We start from the raw sequence: 16,977 nt of genomic DNA on the forward strand, positions 1-16,977 counted from the left end.
ATATGGGTACAGTGTTGCATGACGGCACAATTGTCATTCAAAGTGCGAGAGTGCCAAAAGACAAAATCTGGCCTGGGCAGGAAGGGGGTGAAAGTGCCCGGTATTAATGGGTTTAAACTGAAACACAGGCCAGGATTAAAAGACAAAAAAAAAGCTGCACTTCCATTGGAGAACCACTTGACCCCCCCCCCCCAGGTCCATTCTGACATTTCTCTCATACATGTAAAACTCATCATCTTTTGCTAGAAAATGATTTAAAACATCCGAAGAATTGTAGCAGGATTCCCAGCCGTTGTGCTGAATATGGGTCCCCCTGGGCCACCGGGTGCAACAAAAGTACCCTTGTGCATGCTCCTTTAACCGCTTGCCGACCGCCGCACGACTATTTACTGCGGCGGTCAAGCCCTCACAGGCAAAGTGACGTAGGACCACGTCGCTTGCCTGTGAGGCTCTAGGGAGCGAGCGCGCGCTGCTGGAGGCGCGCTCCCGCTCGCCGCTGGAGGCGCGCTCCCGCTCGCTCTCGGTCATTTTTACAGTAACAGTGCATATGTATAGCATTACTGTAGTAATGTCACTGGTACCCCCAAAAGTGTCAAAAATGTCAGTCAAGGGTTCGATCTGTCCGCCGCAATGTCACAGTCCCGCAAAAAAAATTGCAGATCGCCGCCATTACTCGTTAAAGAAAAAAAACAACAAAAATGACAAAAATCTTTCCCTTAGTTAGTAAACGCAATAACTTTTGCGCAAACCAATCAAAATACGCTTATTGCAATTTTCTTCTTCCTGTACATAATGCCCCCCCCCCCCTTTTAACCCACTCTCCCCCTCCTGTACACACTGTCCCCCTTCCTGCACACACTGCCCCTCCCTTTAACCCTACACCCCCCTTTATATACACACTGCCCCCCTTTGACCCTACACCCCCCTTCATATACACACTGCCCCCCTTTGACCCTACACCCCCCTTTATATACACACTGCCCCCCTTTGACCCTACACCCCCCTTTATATACACACTTCCCCCCTTTAACTCTACACATCCCTTCATAAGCAAAGTGCCCCCTTTAACCCTTTATACCCCTTCTTGTACACACTGCCCCCCCTTCCTGTACACACTGCCCTTCTTTAATGCTACACCCCCTTCCTATACACACTGCCCCCCTTTAATCCTACACCCCCTTCCTGCACACACTGCCCTTCTTTAACTCTACACCCCCTTCCATTACACACTGCCCCCCTTTAACCTTACACCCCCCCCCATTCTATACACACTGCCCCCCTTTAACCCTACACCCCCTTCATATACACACTGCCCCCCTTTAACCTTACACCCCCCCATTCTATACACACTGCCCCCCTTTAACCCTACACCCCCTTCCTGCACACACTGCCCTTCTTTAACTCTACACCCCCTTCCTATACACGCTGCCCCCCTTTAACCTTACACCCCCCCATTCTATACACATTGCCCCCCTTTAACCCTACACCCCCTTCCTGCACACACTGCCCTTCTTTAACTCTACACCCCCTTCCTATACACACTGCCCCCCTTTAACCTTACACCCCCCCATTCTATACACACTGCCCCCCTTTAACCCTACACCCCCTTCCTGCACACACTGCCCTTCTTTAACTCTACACCCCCTTCCTATACACACTGCCCCCCTTTAACCTTACACCCCCCCATTCTATACACACTGCCCCCCTTTAACCCTACACCCCCTTCATATACACACTGCCCCCCTTTAACCTTACACCCCCCCCCATTCTATACACACTGCCCCCTTTAACCTTACACCCCCCCATTCTATACACACTGCCCCCCTTTAACCCTACACCCCTTCATATACACACTGCCCCCCTTTAACCCTGAACACCCCTTCATATACAAAGTTCCCCCCTCTCTAGAGGTGACCTCCATTGGGGATGAGGAGGTGACAGGAGAGGAATGTGGCACTGGCCATGGCTGCGCCCTAGGTGGCAGTGCGTCCTAGGCGGCCGCCTAGTTTGCCTAGTGGTAGCACCGGCCCTGCCTGTAGCCAGTAACAATAGAACACCCCGAACAACAATGGACCACTCGAAACACCCCCCCCCTCCCCCCTCAACAGATCTCCCCACAGCCTGCATCAATAGACTCTCCAGTAGCCAGCAATAATAGACCCCCCTCACTCAACGTAGATATTTCCAAGTAATAACTGACCCCCCCAGCAATATAAGACCCATCCCTAGCTACAATAGAACCCCCACCAACAACAATAGACCCCCTCACTCAACGTAGATATTTCCAAGTAATAACTGACCCCCCCAGCAATATAAGACCCATCCCTAGCTACAATAGAACCCCCACCAGCAACAATAGACCCCCTGCAAAAATAGATCCCCTAGCAGCCAACATCAATAGAACCCGCAACACACCCCAGCATCCGTTACCATTACATACAGTCAGTGCTGGAGGTGCCGGAACTGCGTTCCCTCACGTTTCTGCTGAAAAAAGCCCTGTATATATATATAAATAAAAGTGTAAAAAATCAATTTTTGTACAAAATAAATAAGAAAAATAATTTTAAAGTGCCCCCGTCCCACCGTGCTTACGCGCAAATGCGAATGCATACGTTACTCCTGCGCACATATGTAAACGGTGATCGCACCACACATGTGAGGTATCATCGTGAACGTCAGAGCCGGAGCAATAATTCTATCACCAGACTTCCTGAGTAACTCTAAACTGGTAATCTGTAAAGGCGTTTAAAACGTCGCCTATGGAGAATTTTAAGCATCGTAGTGTGCCGCCATTCCACGGGCAGACGCAATTTTAACCACTTGCCGACCGCTCACTGGAGCTCTACTGCGGCAATGTGGCTCGTTCCCGTCCAGCGACGTAGGTCTACTCCCCTTGTGGGCGGCGCTCACGCGCCGCCGGAGGCTCGCTCCCGCTGTATTCAGTCACAGCGGGAGTCGGGCCAGGGGAGGAGTGGCGGCGATCGCCGCTGCTCTTCCCCGATCGTCGGGGAATCGAGTGTGGAGATCCGCCCGCTTGTGTAAACAAAGCGGGCGGATCTCCTAAGTGACAAGAAGGGTCAGATTGCAGGGTTCAGCATAGCTGAACCTGCGATCTGTCCCTGTGTCACACAGTCACCTCCCCCCACACACGTCAGTAAGCACCAGGCATACATTAACCCCTCCCTCTCCAATAAAGTTAACCCCTTCCCTGCCAGTGTCATTTTTACAGTAACAGTGCATATTTATAGCACTGATTACTGCAGTAATGTCACTGGTACCCCCAAAAGTGTCAAAAATGTCAGTCAAGGGTCCGATCTGTCCGCCGCAATGTTGCAGTCCCACAAAAAAAATTGCAGATCGCCGCCATTACGCGTTAAAAAAAAAAACACCAAAAATGACATAAATCTTTCCCGTAGTTAGTAAACGCAATAACTTTTGCGCAAACCAATCAAAATACGCATATTGTGATTTTTTTTTTACCAAACATATGTAGCAGAAAACAAATTGGCTAAAAATTTTTAAAAATTTTGATTTTTACATTTTTTTGGGGGGGAATTTCATATAAAAAAATGTGAAAAATATTGTTATTTTTTCAAAATAAACGCTCTTTTTTTGTTTATAGCGCAAAAAGTAAAAATCGCACAGGTGATCAAATACCACCAAAAGAAAGCTCTGTTTGTGGGAAAAAAAGGACGTAAATTTTGTTTGGGTACAGCGTCGCACGACCACACAATTGTCAGTTAAAGTTGCACAGTGACGAATCGCAAAAAGTGGCCCAGACGTAAGACAGCAAAATCCTCCGGTGGTAAAGTGGTGACATGTTAGGTGTCTATTTTCTCGCTGTGACATCATCTTTCACATTATAGAAAAAAAATTGGGCTAACTTTACTGTTTTTTTCATTTTTTTATTGATCAATGTGTTTCTTTCCAAAAAAAAATTGCGTTTGAAAAAACCGCTGCGCAAATACCGTGTGATAAAGAAAATTGTAGCACACACCATTTTATTCTCTAGGGTCTCTGCTAAAAAATATATATATATAATGTTTGGGGGTTCTAAGTAACTTTCTAGCAAACAATACTTATTTTAACTTGTAAAACGACAAATGTCAGAAATAGGCCCGCTCCTTTATTTTTATTATCATTTATTTAAAACTTTGTTTTGAACTCCCTCACATTTCCTCTCACTGTTACTATTCCTCTTCCTATCGCTGTTTTCCGGTATTTAAAACGTCCTCACTTCACAAAAGAGCAATCTATTCTTCACCCAAAAACCAAACGCCGACCCCCCCTCCAGAACGCTGTCACTTGGTTTCTTCCATCGCCCAGCGTCTGTTACCACGGAGACGACGGCACTGACAGACTCCTTTTCCCAGAATCCCCTGCCAGCCAACACCAAGCGTGGAGGATGCCGGGAAATGTCGTACGGCCCGCCCACAACGGGCTCGTACGGAACACTAGCATCTCCTTCACGTCTCCATGGCAACAGACGCTGGGCGATGGAAGAAACCAAGTGACAGCGTGCTGGAGGGGGGGAGGCCTTTGGTTTTTGGGTGAAGATTGCTCTTTTGTGAAGTGAGGACTTTTTATATACCGGATTACAGAGATAGGAAGAGGAATAGTAACAGCGAGAGGGAATGTGAGTGTTACAGGCGGGGGGGTCAGGGGGAGATAGGAGGAGGGTGTCACCTCCCCCCCCCCTGGGAGGTTCATATGGTATAACCGAGAGCTGAGAGGGAAGATGGCAGCTGTGAGGGGATGAATGGTGAGCTGAGGGGGACTGGGTGATGGGGGGTGATAATGGTGGGGGGATCCCGGATCAGTCACCTCTCTCAGGGGTCAGATTTGGGGTGTGATGGTGGATGATGGGAGTTGTAGTCCTACAGACTGAATGGGGGGCTCCAATCTTTCTTCATGTCCCAGGAGGCTTTGCTGCTGACCCCCCCCCCTCCCCCCCATGGGGCTTATTTACATGCTGGGCTCGCTTACATCAGGTGCCGTGCGCAAAATCGCCCGTTTTTCCGATCCACGCGATAACGCTTTGCCTTTAATGGAAGCGTCCGCACAAACCACAACGCACAGAACCGCGCAATTTAAAGAAATGATGCCAGAAACGTTCTTGCGTGTTTCCCGTGTATAGGGCGTGACACTGACATGAATGGTCTGCCCTAAAACGCGTGGGAGCGTGCAAAAAAAAAAAAAAAAAAACGCGCGTGCACTCGTATTGAAGGAGCCCCGAGGGCGCGTGTTTTCCCACGCTGCACGGAAACGCAGACACATGCAGGTGCCGCTGTTTCTTAATGCCCCCCCCCCCCATATATCCCCCAAAACGCGCAATATGGCAGCACTGGGTGGTTTGGTGCGATTTTAATGGCTTCAGTCCCGGAAAATTTCCTCCTCTTCCTCTCCGGGCCAATGTTCAGCTTTCAGGGCAGTCGCACTTTGAATGACGATTGCACGGTCATACTACACTGTACCCATATTACATTTTTATAATTTTTTTTGTGGCATTTAATCACCGCTGGGGGGTTAATTTTTGTGCTATAAATGAAAAAATGATAAAATACCTGAGAAAAAAAAACTTTCTTAGTTTCTATTATAAAATTGTGCAAACAGGTAATTTTTCTCCTTCGCAGATGAGGCAGCACTGGTTTGCAACACCGATGGGCACTGATAGGTGGCACTGATGGGCACTGATTTGTGAAAACTGATGGGCATTGATATGCAACATAGATGGGCACTGATAGGCAGCACTGATGGACACTAACGAGGTGGCACTGATGGGCATTGATGAGGTGGCACTAATGGGGTTGCCCTGATGGGCACTAATATGTGACACTGATGGGCACTGATATGCGACACTGATGGACATTGATATGCAACATAGATGGGCACTGATAGGCAGCACTGATGGGCGCTAACAAGGTGGCACTGATGGGCATTGATGAGGCGGCACTGATGGGCACTTATGGGGTTGCCCTGATGGGCACTAATATGTGTCACTGATGGGCATTGATATGCAACATAGATGGGCGCTAACAAGGTGGCACTGATGAGCATTGATGAGGCGGCACTGATGGGCACTAATGGGGTTGCCCTGATGAGCACTAATATGTGACACTGATGGGCACTGATATGTGACACTGATGGGCATTGATATGCAAAATAGATGGGCACTGATAGGCAGCACTGATGGGCGCTAACGGTGGCACTGATGGGCATTGATGAGGCGGCACTGATGGGCACTAATGGGGTTGCCCTGATGGGCACTAATATGTGACACTGATGGGCACTGATGTGCGACACTGATGCGCACTGATAGGCAGGACTTATGAGGCTGTACTAATGGGCACATATGTGGTTGCACTGAAAAGGTAGCGCTGGTGAGGCTGCACTGATAGGCACTAATGAGGTGGCACTGAAGAGGCGGCGATGATGAGACGGCACTAATGGGCACTGATATGCAACACTGATGGGCACTGATATGCAGCACTTATGAGGCTGCACTAATGGGCAATTATGAGGTTGCACTGATGGGCGCTGGTGAGGCTGCACTGCTAGGCACTGATAAGGTTGCACTAATGGGTACTGAAGAGGCGGTGATGATGAGACGGCACTAATGGGCACTGATGTGCAACACTGAGGGGTACTAATGAGACAGCACTGGTGGGCACTCATAGGCTACACTCATGGGCACTGAAGAGGCACATTAATGGGTAATGTTGGGGCGTCACTGATAGACAGCACTGATGGGCATTGAAGAGGCGGCATTGATGGGTGCTGCTGAGGCTGCACTGATGGCCACTGAAAGGGGGCACTAAAGGGCACTGATTGGCAGCACTGATGGGCACTGATAAGCAACACTGATGGGCACTGTAGAGGCTTCACTGATTATAAGTGTAGATGTCCCCTTTCACACTTGTTGGTTACCGGCTCTCCTCTCCTCTCCTCTCCTCACGCTGTGACATTGTGAGGAAAGGAATGCTGATAACTGGCTGGTGTGTTTACATCCTGATCAGCTGTGATTGGCCCTTTACCCCGACCTGTGACCTACTGTGTGAAGGACACGGAGATCGCAGAGCGCGCTGGGAGAGCGGTTCTAGGAGGACGTCAATAGACACCATGTCTGTATGTATCTCTCATACCTGACGGGTCACCAGGGAGGCTGAAAATCACAGCAGTAGTCACTACAGCAATCACCGCAAGCTTCCGGATCCTGTGCTGCCCCTCTGCACGCTGATCACAGGGGTCCCGTGCTGTCCCTCTGCACACTGATCACAGGGGTCCTGTGCGGCCCCTCTGCACGCTGATCACAGGGGTCCTGTGCTGCCCCTCTGCACACTGATCACTGGGGTCCTGTGCTGCCCCTCTGCACGCTGATCACAGGGGTCCCGTGCTGTCCCTCTGCACACTGATCACAGGGGTCCTGTGCGGCCCCTCTGCACGCTGATCACAGGGGTCCTGTGCTGCCCCTCTGCACGCTGATCACTGGGGTCCTGTGCGGCCCCTCTGCACGCTGATCACAGGGGTCCTGTGCTGCCCCTCTGCACCCTGATCACTTTTGGATCACTTTTATTCCTATTACAAAGAATGTAAACATCCCTTGTAATAGGAATAGTGAATGACAGGTCCTCTTTATGGAGAGATGTGGGGTCAATAAGACCTCAGATCTCTCCTACAGGCTAGAAAGCCTGAAATAAAAATAAAAAAATCGATCTCTGCTATTTACCCGAGATCAGTGCAGTATTGAAAACTGCCAGGCCAGGCGCGACGTGACGACAAGTCATAGAGACTACCGGGGACCATCACTGGCTCATCCATGTCTTTATGGACCTCACCTTGCTTTGTGCACTGGTGGGCAGTCATGTTGGAACAGGGAGGGGCCATCCCCAAACTCCTCCCACAAAGTTGGGAGCATGAAATTGCTCAAAATGTCTTGGTATGCTGACACCTTAAGAGTTCCCTTCACTGGAACTAAGGGGCCAAGCCCCACCCATGAGAAACAACCCCCACACCATAATCCCCCTCCACCAAATGATTTGAACCAGTGCACAAAGGAAGGTCCATAAAGACATGGGTGAGCGAGTTTGGAGGTGGATGAACTTTACTGGCCTGCACAGAGTCCTGACCTCAACCCAATGGAATACCTTTGGGATGAATTAGAGCGGAGACTGCGAACCAGGCCTTCTTGTCCAACATCAGTGCCTGACCTCACAAATGCGCTTCTGGAAGAATGGTCAAACATTCCCATAGACACTCCTAAACCTTGTGGACAGCCTTCCCAGAAGAGTTGAAGCTGTTATAGCTGCAAAGGGTGGACCAACTCCATATTGAACCCTACGGACTAAGACTGGGATGCCATTAAAGTTCATGTGTGTGTAAAGGCAGGCGTCCCAATACTTTTGGTAAACAGTGTATATTAATCAAAATATGTAAAACTTGGCAAATATTACTTAACCACTTGCCGACCAGCCACCGTCGATATATATATACACGGTGGCAGGTTCCCGCGAATCGCCGTTCCTGTGTGTGTAAAGGCAGGCGTCCCAATACTTTTGACAATATAGTGTAGGTGAAAACCAGAAGAATATGGCAGCATATTGATCATGTATGGATTTGAGGTCTTTGCAGCAATGGCAGATTAGATGCGGTACCTGACCCGGCTGATTGTGGACACTTGGGAAAAAAAAGCTTTCCCCGAGGCAGAGATTTTTGCTCTGCATTGTTCTCCTGTTGCCCGCATTCTCCACCATTTGCCTATTCAGCTCTTCTATTTGACTTGTTTGGCTTGAGGTCACTTCTACATCAATGGTACATGATCTTGTTTGGTCACATTGTTTCAGGTGGACAATACTTTGGATAAAAAAAAATAATTACCTACAGAACATTTAGGATCATCAGATGTGTTATGTGTGCACTTTATTTTATTATTTGTTTTTGGTGAAGGCTACGTCCGTGTTTTACACTATGGTTCATAGTTACATAGTTAGTGATGTTAAAAAAGACAGAAATCCATCCGGCTAAACCAATAAAAAACAAAAAACAGTAAAGAAAACCCAACCATAGCCACCCCTCTGTCCAAGTATACCAAATCCACAGCCACCCCTCTGTCCAAGTATACCACGTCCACAGCCACCCCTCTGTCCAAGTATACCAAATCCACAGCCACCCCTCTGTCCAAGTATACCACGTCCACAGCCACCCCTCTGTCCAAGTATACCAAATCCACAGCCACCCCTCTGTCCAAGTATACTACGTCTACAGCCACCCCTCTGTCCAAGTATACTATGTCTACAGCCACCCCTCTGTCCAAGTATACCACATCTACAGTTACCCATCTGTCTAAGTATACTACGTCCACAGCCACCCCTCTGTCCAAGTATACCACGTCCACAGCTACCCCTCTGTCCAAGTATACCACATCTACAGTTACCCCTCTGTCTAAGTATACTACGTCCACAGCCACCCCTCTGTCCAAGTATACCACGTCCACAGCTACCCCTCTGTCCAAGTATACCACGTCCACAGCCACCCCTCTGTCCAAGTATACCACGTCTACAGCCACCCCTCTGTCTAAGTATACCACGTCCACAGCCACCCCTCTGTCCAAGTATACCACGTCCACAGCCACCCCTCTGTCCAAGTATACCACGTCCACAGCCACCCCTCTGTCCAAGTATACCACGTCTACAGCCACCCCTCTGTCCAAGTATACCACGTCTACAGCCACCCTTCTGTCCAAGTATACCACGTCCACAGCCACCCCTCTGTCTAAGTATACCACGTCCACAGCCACCCCTCTGTCTAAGTATACCACGTCCACAGCCACCCCTCTGTCTAAGTATACCACGTCCACAGCCACCCCTCTGTCCAAGTATACCACGTCTACAGCCACCCCTCTGTCCAAGTATACCACGTCCACAGCCACCCCTCTGTCCAAGTATACCACGTCCACAGCCACCCCTCTGTCCAAGTATACCACGTCCACAGCCCCCCTCTGTCCAAGTATACCACATCCACAGCCACCCCTCTGTCCAAGTATACCACGTCCACAGCCACCCCTCTGTCATAGTATACCACGTCCACAGCCACCCCTCTGTCCAAGTATACCACGTCCACAGCCACCCCTCTGTCCAAGTATACCACGTCTACAGCCACCCCTCTGTCCAAGTATACCATGCCCACAGCCACCCCTCTGTCTAAGTATACCACGTCCACAGCCACCCCTCTGTCCAAGTATACCACGTCCACAGCCCCCCTCTGTCCAAGTATACCACATCCACAGCCAGCCCTCTGTCCAAGTATACCACGTCCACAGCCACCCCTCTGTCCAAGTATACCACGTCTACAGCCACCCCTCTGTCCAAGTATACCACGTCCACAGCCACCCCTCTGTCCAAGTATACCACGTCCACAGCCACCCCTCTGTCCAAGTATACCATGTCCACAGCCACCCCTCTGTCCAAGTATACCACGTCTACAGCCACGCCTCTGTCCAAGTATACCACGTCCACAGTTACCCCTCTGTCCAAGGTTTTACTTACCTCCTCATAAAAAGAAATCAGGTTTGTCTGACAACTTCTGTCTCTCATGAATCCATGCTGTCTGTTGCTTAAAATATTCTTTCAAGCAAGAACTCATCTATGTGGTCTTTTATTAACCACCACAAATAGTGCGCTCTCCCGTTAAGCAGCAGGGAATCTGCGATTGCCGCTGGACATCCGTGATCGCTCCCCGTGGAGAGAGAACTGCGGTCGGATGTTGTAAACACAGCAGACCGTTCTCTCTGGAATGAACACAGAGCGCCTGTGATCCTTCTATTTAGGATCACAGGTCTCTGTGTTGATTCTACAAGCCCACCCCCCCTCCCAGTTAGAAAACACCCCCTAGGCTCACACTTAACCCTTTGATTGCCCCTGGTGTTAACCCATTCCCTGCCAGTGTCATTATTACAGTGACAGTGTATATTTTTAGCACTGATTACTGTAGTAATGTCACTGGTCCCCCCAAAAATGTCAGTTAGGGGTCCGATCTGTCCGCCGCAATGTCGCAGTCCCGCTAAAAATCGCAGATCGCCGCCATTACTAATGAAAAAAAAAATGACAATCTTTCCCCTAGTTTGTAGACGCAATAACTTTTGCTCAAACCAATCAAAATACGCTTACTGCGATTTTTTTTTTTTTTTACCAAAAATATATAGCAGAAAACAAATTGGCCTAAAATGATGAAAAAATTAAATTTTTAATATTTTTTTTATTGGGAATGTTATATAGCAGAATGTGAAAAATATTATTTTTTTTTTCTTTCAGAATTGTCGCTCTTTTTTTGTTTGTAGCGCAAAAAATAAAAATCGCAGATGTGATCAAATACCACCAAAAGAAATCTCTATTTGTGGGAAAAAAAGGACATCAATTTTATTTGGGTACAGCGTCGCATGACCGCGCAATTGTCCGTTAAAGTAACGCAGTGCCAAATCGCAAAATATGGCCTGGTCAGGAAGGGGGCAAATCTTCCGCTCCAGAAGTGGTTAACCACTTGCCGACTGCTCACAGTATATTTACTGCGGCAGTCGGCCCCGGCCAGGCAGAGTGTCACTCCTTCTAGAGCCAATAGCGGGCGAGCGCGCGCCCGCCTCGGCTCGTTCACAGAGGAGTGCGGGCGTGTGACTGGTGGACCCGATGTCTGCCGGTCACACTACGATCGCCGGTAGAGCGGGAGAAAGACAGAGCGGCTTATGTAAACAAGCCGCCTGTCAGTTCTCCCTGTGTAAAAATGAAGATCAGACGGTTCTACTATGTAGAACCGTTGATCTTTGTTTTTACACCAATAGCAATGTCCCACTACAGTTAGAAGCACGCCCCTAGGACACACTTAACCCCTCCCTGTCCAATACAGTTAACCCCTTCCCTGCCAGTGTAATTTTTGCAGTAACAGTGCATATATATATAGCACTGATTACTGCAGTAATGTCACTGGTACCCCCAAAAGTGTCAAAAATGTCAGTCAAGGGTCCGATCTGTCCGCCGCAATGTCGCAGTACCGCAAAAAAAATCGCAGATCGCCGCCATTACTCGTTAAAAAAAAAAAACACCAAAAATGACAAAAATCTTTCCCTTTGTTAGTAAACACGATAACTTTTGCGCAAACCAATCAAAATACGCTTTTTGCGATTTTTTTTTTTACCAAACATAGGTAGCGTAAAACAAATTGGCCGAAAATGTTAAAAAATTTTGATTTTTACATTTTTTTGGGGGGGAATTTCATATAAAAAAAAGTGAACAATATTGTTATTTTTGCAAAAATTACGCTCTTTTTTTGTTTATAGCGCGTGATCAAAAAATCGCACAGGTGATCAAATACCACCAAGAGAAAGCTCTGTTTGTGGGAAAAAAAGGACGTGAAATTCGTTTAGGTACAGCATCGCACGACCGCGCAATTGTCCGTTAAAGTCACGCAGTAAAAAATCGCAAAAAAAACCCCTGGTCTTTTAGCAGGAAAATCCTCCGGTGGTAAAGTGGGTAAAGGAGAAGCCAAAGCTGGTTTAGCTGTACTTCTATGGGTCACAGGAGGGCAGTTTGTTTTGCACTCCGGTGACCCCTTTTCAGCAGAGAGCGGGGGCTGAAGTCCCGCTCTCTGCTGACATCACAGAAGTGGGTCCAGGCACCGCGTGATCACAACCATGGAGTCAGGGATCCGCCAGGTGCCTGGACCGACACCCGGCTCAGTGAGGCGCTGAGATCCTGAGCCGGCCTCTCCCCGCCCCTCCACTGCGCTACTTTAACTGACAATTGCGCGGTCATACAACGCTGTACCCAAATGCAATTTAGATCTTTTTTTTTTTTTTTCAACACAAATAGAGCTTTCTTTTGGTGGTATTTGATCAGCGCTGTGTTTTTTTTTTATTTTTTATTATATTTTCTACTTTCTGTTACAAAACATATCCAATAAAAAATAAAAATCTAAATTTCTTCATAAATTTAGGCTAAAATGTATTCTGCTACATGTCTTTAGTTACAAAAAAAGTACCAATGAGTGTATATTGATTGGTTTGCATCAAACTTATAGCATCTACACACTATGGTATATATATATATATATATATATATATATATATATATATACACTGGCATTTTTTTTCTTTTTATATTAGAAATGGCGTTGATCAGCGACTTCTAATAGAACTGTAATAGTGCCATGTGTGTCCGCAGAACTTTTTTTTTTGGGGGGGGGGCATTATTTTAAGGTCACCCATGCTCCGCCCCTTTTCGACATTGTCGTAAAGGTCAGCCGCGACTCGCGAATATTTATTTTTAAAGGGGAAACGGTAGAATTTATTTTTAAAGCATTTGTTAACCTAAAAAAAAAAATTATATTGTTCCTATTCCCCTAAACGCAGGGATCCTCAAACTATGACCCTCCAGCTGTTACAGAACTACATATCCCATGAGGCATTATAAAACTCTGACATTCACAGACATAACTAGGCATGATGGGAATTGTAGTTCCTGAACAACTAGAGGGCCATAGTTTGGAGACTCCCTGCTTTAACCACTTAAGCCCCGGAAGATTTTACCCCCTTCCTGACCAGGGGGTATTTTGCGATTCGGTGACTTTAACGGACAATTGCGCGGTCGTGCGACGCTGTATCTAAATGAATTTGGCGTCCTTTTTTTCCCACAAACAGAGCTTTCTTTTGGTGGTATTTGATCACCTGTGCGATTTTTTTGATCATGCGCTATAAACAAAAAAGAGCTTCAATTTTGCAAAAATAACAATATTTTTCACTTTTTTTTATATGAAATTCCCCCCTAAAAAAAATGTAAAAATCTAAATTTTTTAACATTTTCGGCCAATTTGTTTTACGCTACCTATGTTTGGTAAAAAAAATCGCAAAAAGCGTATTTTGATTGGTTTGCGCAAAAGTTATCGCGTTTACTAACAAAGGGAAAGATTTTTGTCATTTTTGTTTTTTTTAATTTTTTTAACGAGTAATGGCGGCGATCTGCGATTTTTTTTGCGGTACTGCGACATTGCGGTGGACAGATCGGACCCTTGACTGACATTTTTGACACTTTTGGGGTTACCAGTGACATTTCTACAGTAATCAGTGCTATACATATGCACTGTTACTGTAAAAATACACTGGCAGTGAAGGGGTTAACTTTTTTGAAAGGGTGGGGTTATGTGTGTCCCTAGGGGCGTGCTTTCTACTGTGATTGGCTGTGGCTTCATATGTATGAACCGTGATCAACGGTTCTACATAGTAGAACCGTATGATCATCCTTCATATACAGGGGAGAATGACAGGCGGTTTGTTTACACAAGCCGCCTGACTTTCTCCCTCTCCCCCGACGATCGCCGAGTGACAGGCGTACATCGGGTCCGCCGGTCACACGCGCGGGGGGGTGCGTGACCGCGCAGGAGCAGGAGCGCGCCTCCGGCGGACCGCGCTCGCTCCCTAAACCCTCACAGGCTAGTGACGTAGACCTACGTCACTTTGCCTGTGAGGAGCTGACTGCCGACGTAGATCGGCGTTAGGCAGTCGGCAAGTGGTTAAAGCATGTTATATAGCGCAGTGCTTGTGCTGTGTAACAAGTAGAGATTTCTTTTGGTGGCATTTGATCACCTGTGCGATTTTTTTTTTTTTTTAATTTTTTTTATTTTTTTAATTTTTTTTATTTTTTTTTTTATTTATTTTTTTTTGCTTTATAAACAAAAAAAGAGCGACAGTTCTGTAAGAAAACAATATTTACTTTCTGCTATAAAACATTCCCAATATTTTTTTTTTATCATTTTAGGCCAATTTGTATTCTGCTACATATTTTTGGTAAAAAAAACCCCAATAAGCGTATTTTGATTGGTTTGCGCAAAAGTTATTACGTCTACAAAGTAAGGAAAAGATTTATGTCATTTTTATTTATTTATTTGTTTATTAGTAATGGCGGCGATCAGCGATTTTTTGCGGGACTGCGACATTGCGGCGGACAGATCGGACCCCTAACTGACATTTTTGACACTTTTGGGGGGACCAGTGACATTACTACAGTAATCAGTGCTATAAATATGCACTGTCACTGTACTAAGCAAGCAAAAAACAACACATATAATGGAGGAGCTGCACACCCCAAATAGGAACTGGAGAAAGAAAGTACACAAGTACAAACCCCCAGGGGCTTTTAAGCAGCAATAACTTTTATATAGAATATATCAAGCTGTAGTTTTTCCTAAAAAAAAAAATGATTTTATTGATGAATAGAAAAAAAAATGTAAAAAACACACATAAAAAAACAATCCCCAAAAGGGGAGAAAAAATGGATAGATTATGAGCTCTGGTTACAAACAGAATAACGTGGTGTAACAGGAAATGAATGACAATAATAAGATCGTCACATAAAAGTGGAAAACGACTACAACGCGTTTCGACCTATGGGGTGAGGTCTTCCTCAGGGGACTCTGTGATGTCAGATTGGCGATATCAGTTAGAAACCAGAAAGCATGTTGATGACAAAGGAGTTGTCTTCCAAATTGGAGGTAGGAATCCTCCCACCACAGGCGGCCAAGAAGATGCGCAGGGCTACAAGGAGCCGCATCTATAGCCTACCAAAACGGGGCATGGACCACAGCGGCATGGTTCATGAATTTAGGGTATGTCCATGTGGAATAATCTATCTAAAGAGGGGGTGTGTACTTTCTTTCTCCTGTCACTGTAATAATGACACTGGCAGGGAAGGGGTTAACACCAGGGGCGATCAAAGGGTTAGATGTGAGCCTAGGGGGGTGTTTTCCAACTGTGGGGGTGGCTGAGCTTGTTAAATCAGGGGAGGAAAATAAGAGAAACACAGGAGCCCTGGGATTATCATTTAAATGTGTCTCTACGGGGTGCTTTCTAACTGTGGGGGATGGGTTTTCTGCATGAACACAGAGACATGTGTTCCTAAATAAGAGGATCCCTGTGTTTATTACGGACAGAACAGCGGTCTTCCGTGTTTACAACAGCAGACTGTCGTTCTGTCTCCACGGGGAGTGATTGCGGGTGCCCGGTGGCAATCATGGCCGCCGGACCTGCTGATCAGCTTCCCCTGTGGCGAATGGGCGTGCCGCCCCCCCCCCCCGCTAGCGGTCCCAGGAAGTGAGGTACAGGTACCTTGTTTCACGAGACAGAGCCGACCTGCTGCAGTAAAGCTGCGGCGGTCGGTCGGTAGGTGGTTAAAGAGCACAAGGGACTCTGTGCATGGAATAGAAGTGCCATCCTGAGCAATGCCATGCAGCCATCACTGGAGTGTATATAGACTGGAAGTGATTGCAAAGAGATGGAAGGAGATCAGAGCCGAGACACAACAAAGGGTAAAAATGGTGAAAACAGACAATTCTGATTGGTGATGAGATTCCGGACTTTAGCAGACAGTGGGGTTCAGTTGGGGTTCCGGACTTCTTCACATACGGATATTCCGTCCTCGGATGGCGGCAGCCGAAACGCGTTTGAAGTTATAAAATGATGAAAATTAATATTTTGGATTTCTCTTATAAAAACATATTTTTTGTCATTTCTAGGGGGATCTCTGAAAAGAGAAGAAGATGTCAGAGTGGGGAGCGGTTTTGGCAGAAAGTCGGGGGATTCCACAACACCCCCAGAGGTTGAAGCACGGCGCCGGGGACTCGGCTGCATATCAGATCTTCCTGGGGGCTCTGGAGTGGATTCCTAATACACAGGTGAGCTGTGACTCCGCCTTCACCTGGAGGGGACAAAGGGTTCATTTCCCATCACAATACGTTGTCATGGCAACGCTTTGCTGTAGCGATAAACCGAAAATTCCAGATGCACTTGGCCGAAAACCAAAATTGAATCGGACAGTTTTTTTTTGGGGGGGGGGGGTTATTTAATTAATGTGGCTTTGATTTTTTTTTTTTGCAATAAAGTAAATTGGACAAGGTTTTGCATTGAAGTCAATAGGGGGCATTTTTGCATTGACGTCAATAGGG

At 46.9% G+C, this 16,977-nt stretch overlaps 1 protein-coding gene across 1 annotated transcript in view; it reads left to right on the forward strand.

Annotated features, from left to right (window-relative positions):
* The first annotated feature begins 4,720 nt into the window (after positions 1-4,720).
* LOC309568384 (nephrocystin-4-like) overlaps positions 4,721-16,977 on the forward strand; it is a 350,057-nt gene continuing 337,800 nt past the window's right edge. The window contains exons 1-2 of the mRNA XM_082274044.1: positions 4,721-4,762; positions 16,549-16,707. Of these exons, the coding sequence (XP_082130170.1) occupies positions 16,573-16,707 (135 nt within the window). The 5' untranslated portion in view covers positions 4,721-4,762; positions 16,549-16,572. The remainder of the gene's footprint in view (positions 4,763-16,548; positions 16,708-16,977) is intronic.

The sequence above is a fragment of the Pelophylax lessonae genome (genome assembly GCF_965119305.1).
Source record: "Pelophylax lessonae genome assembly, chromosome: 12".
NCBI lineage: Eukaryota > Metazoa > Chordata > Amphibia > Anura > Ranidae > Pelophylax > Pelophylax lessonae.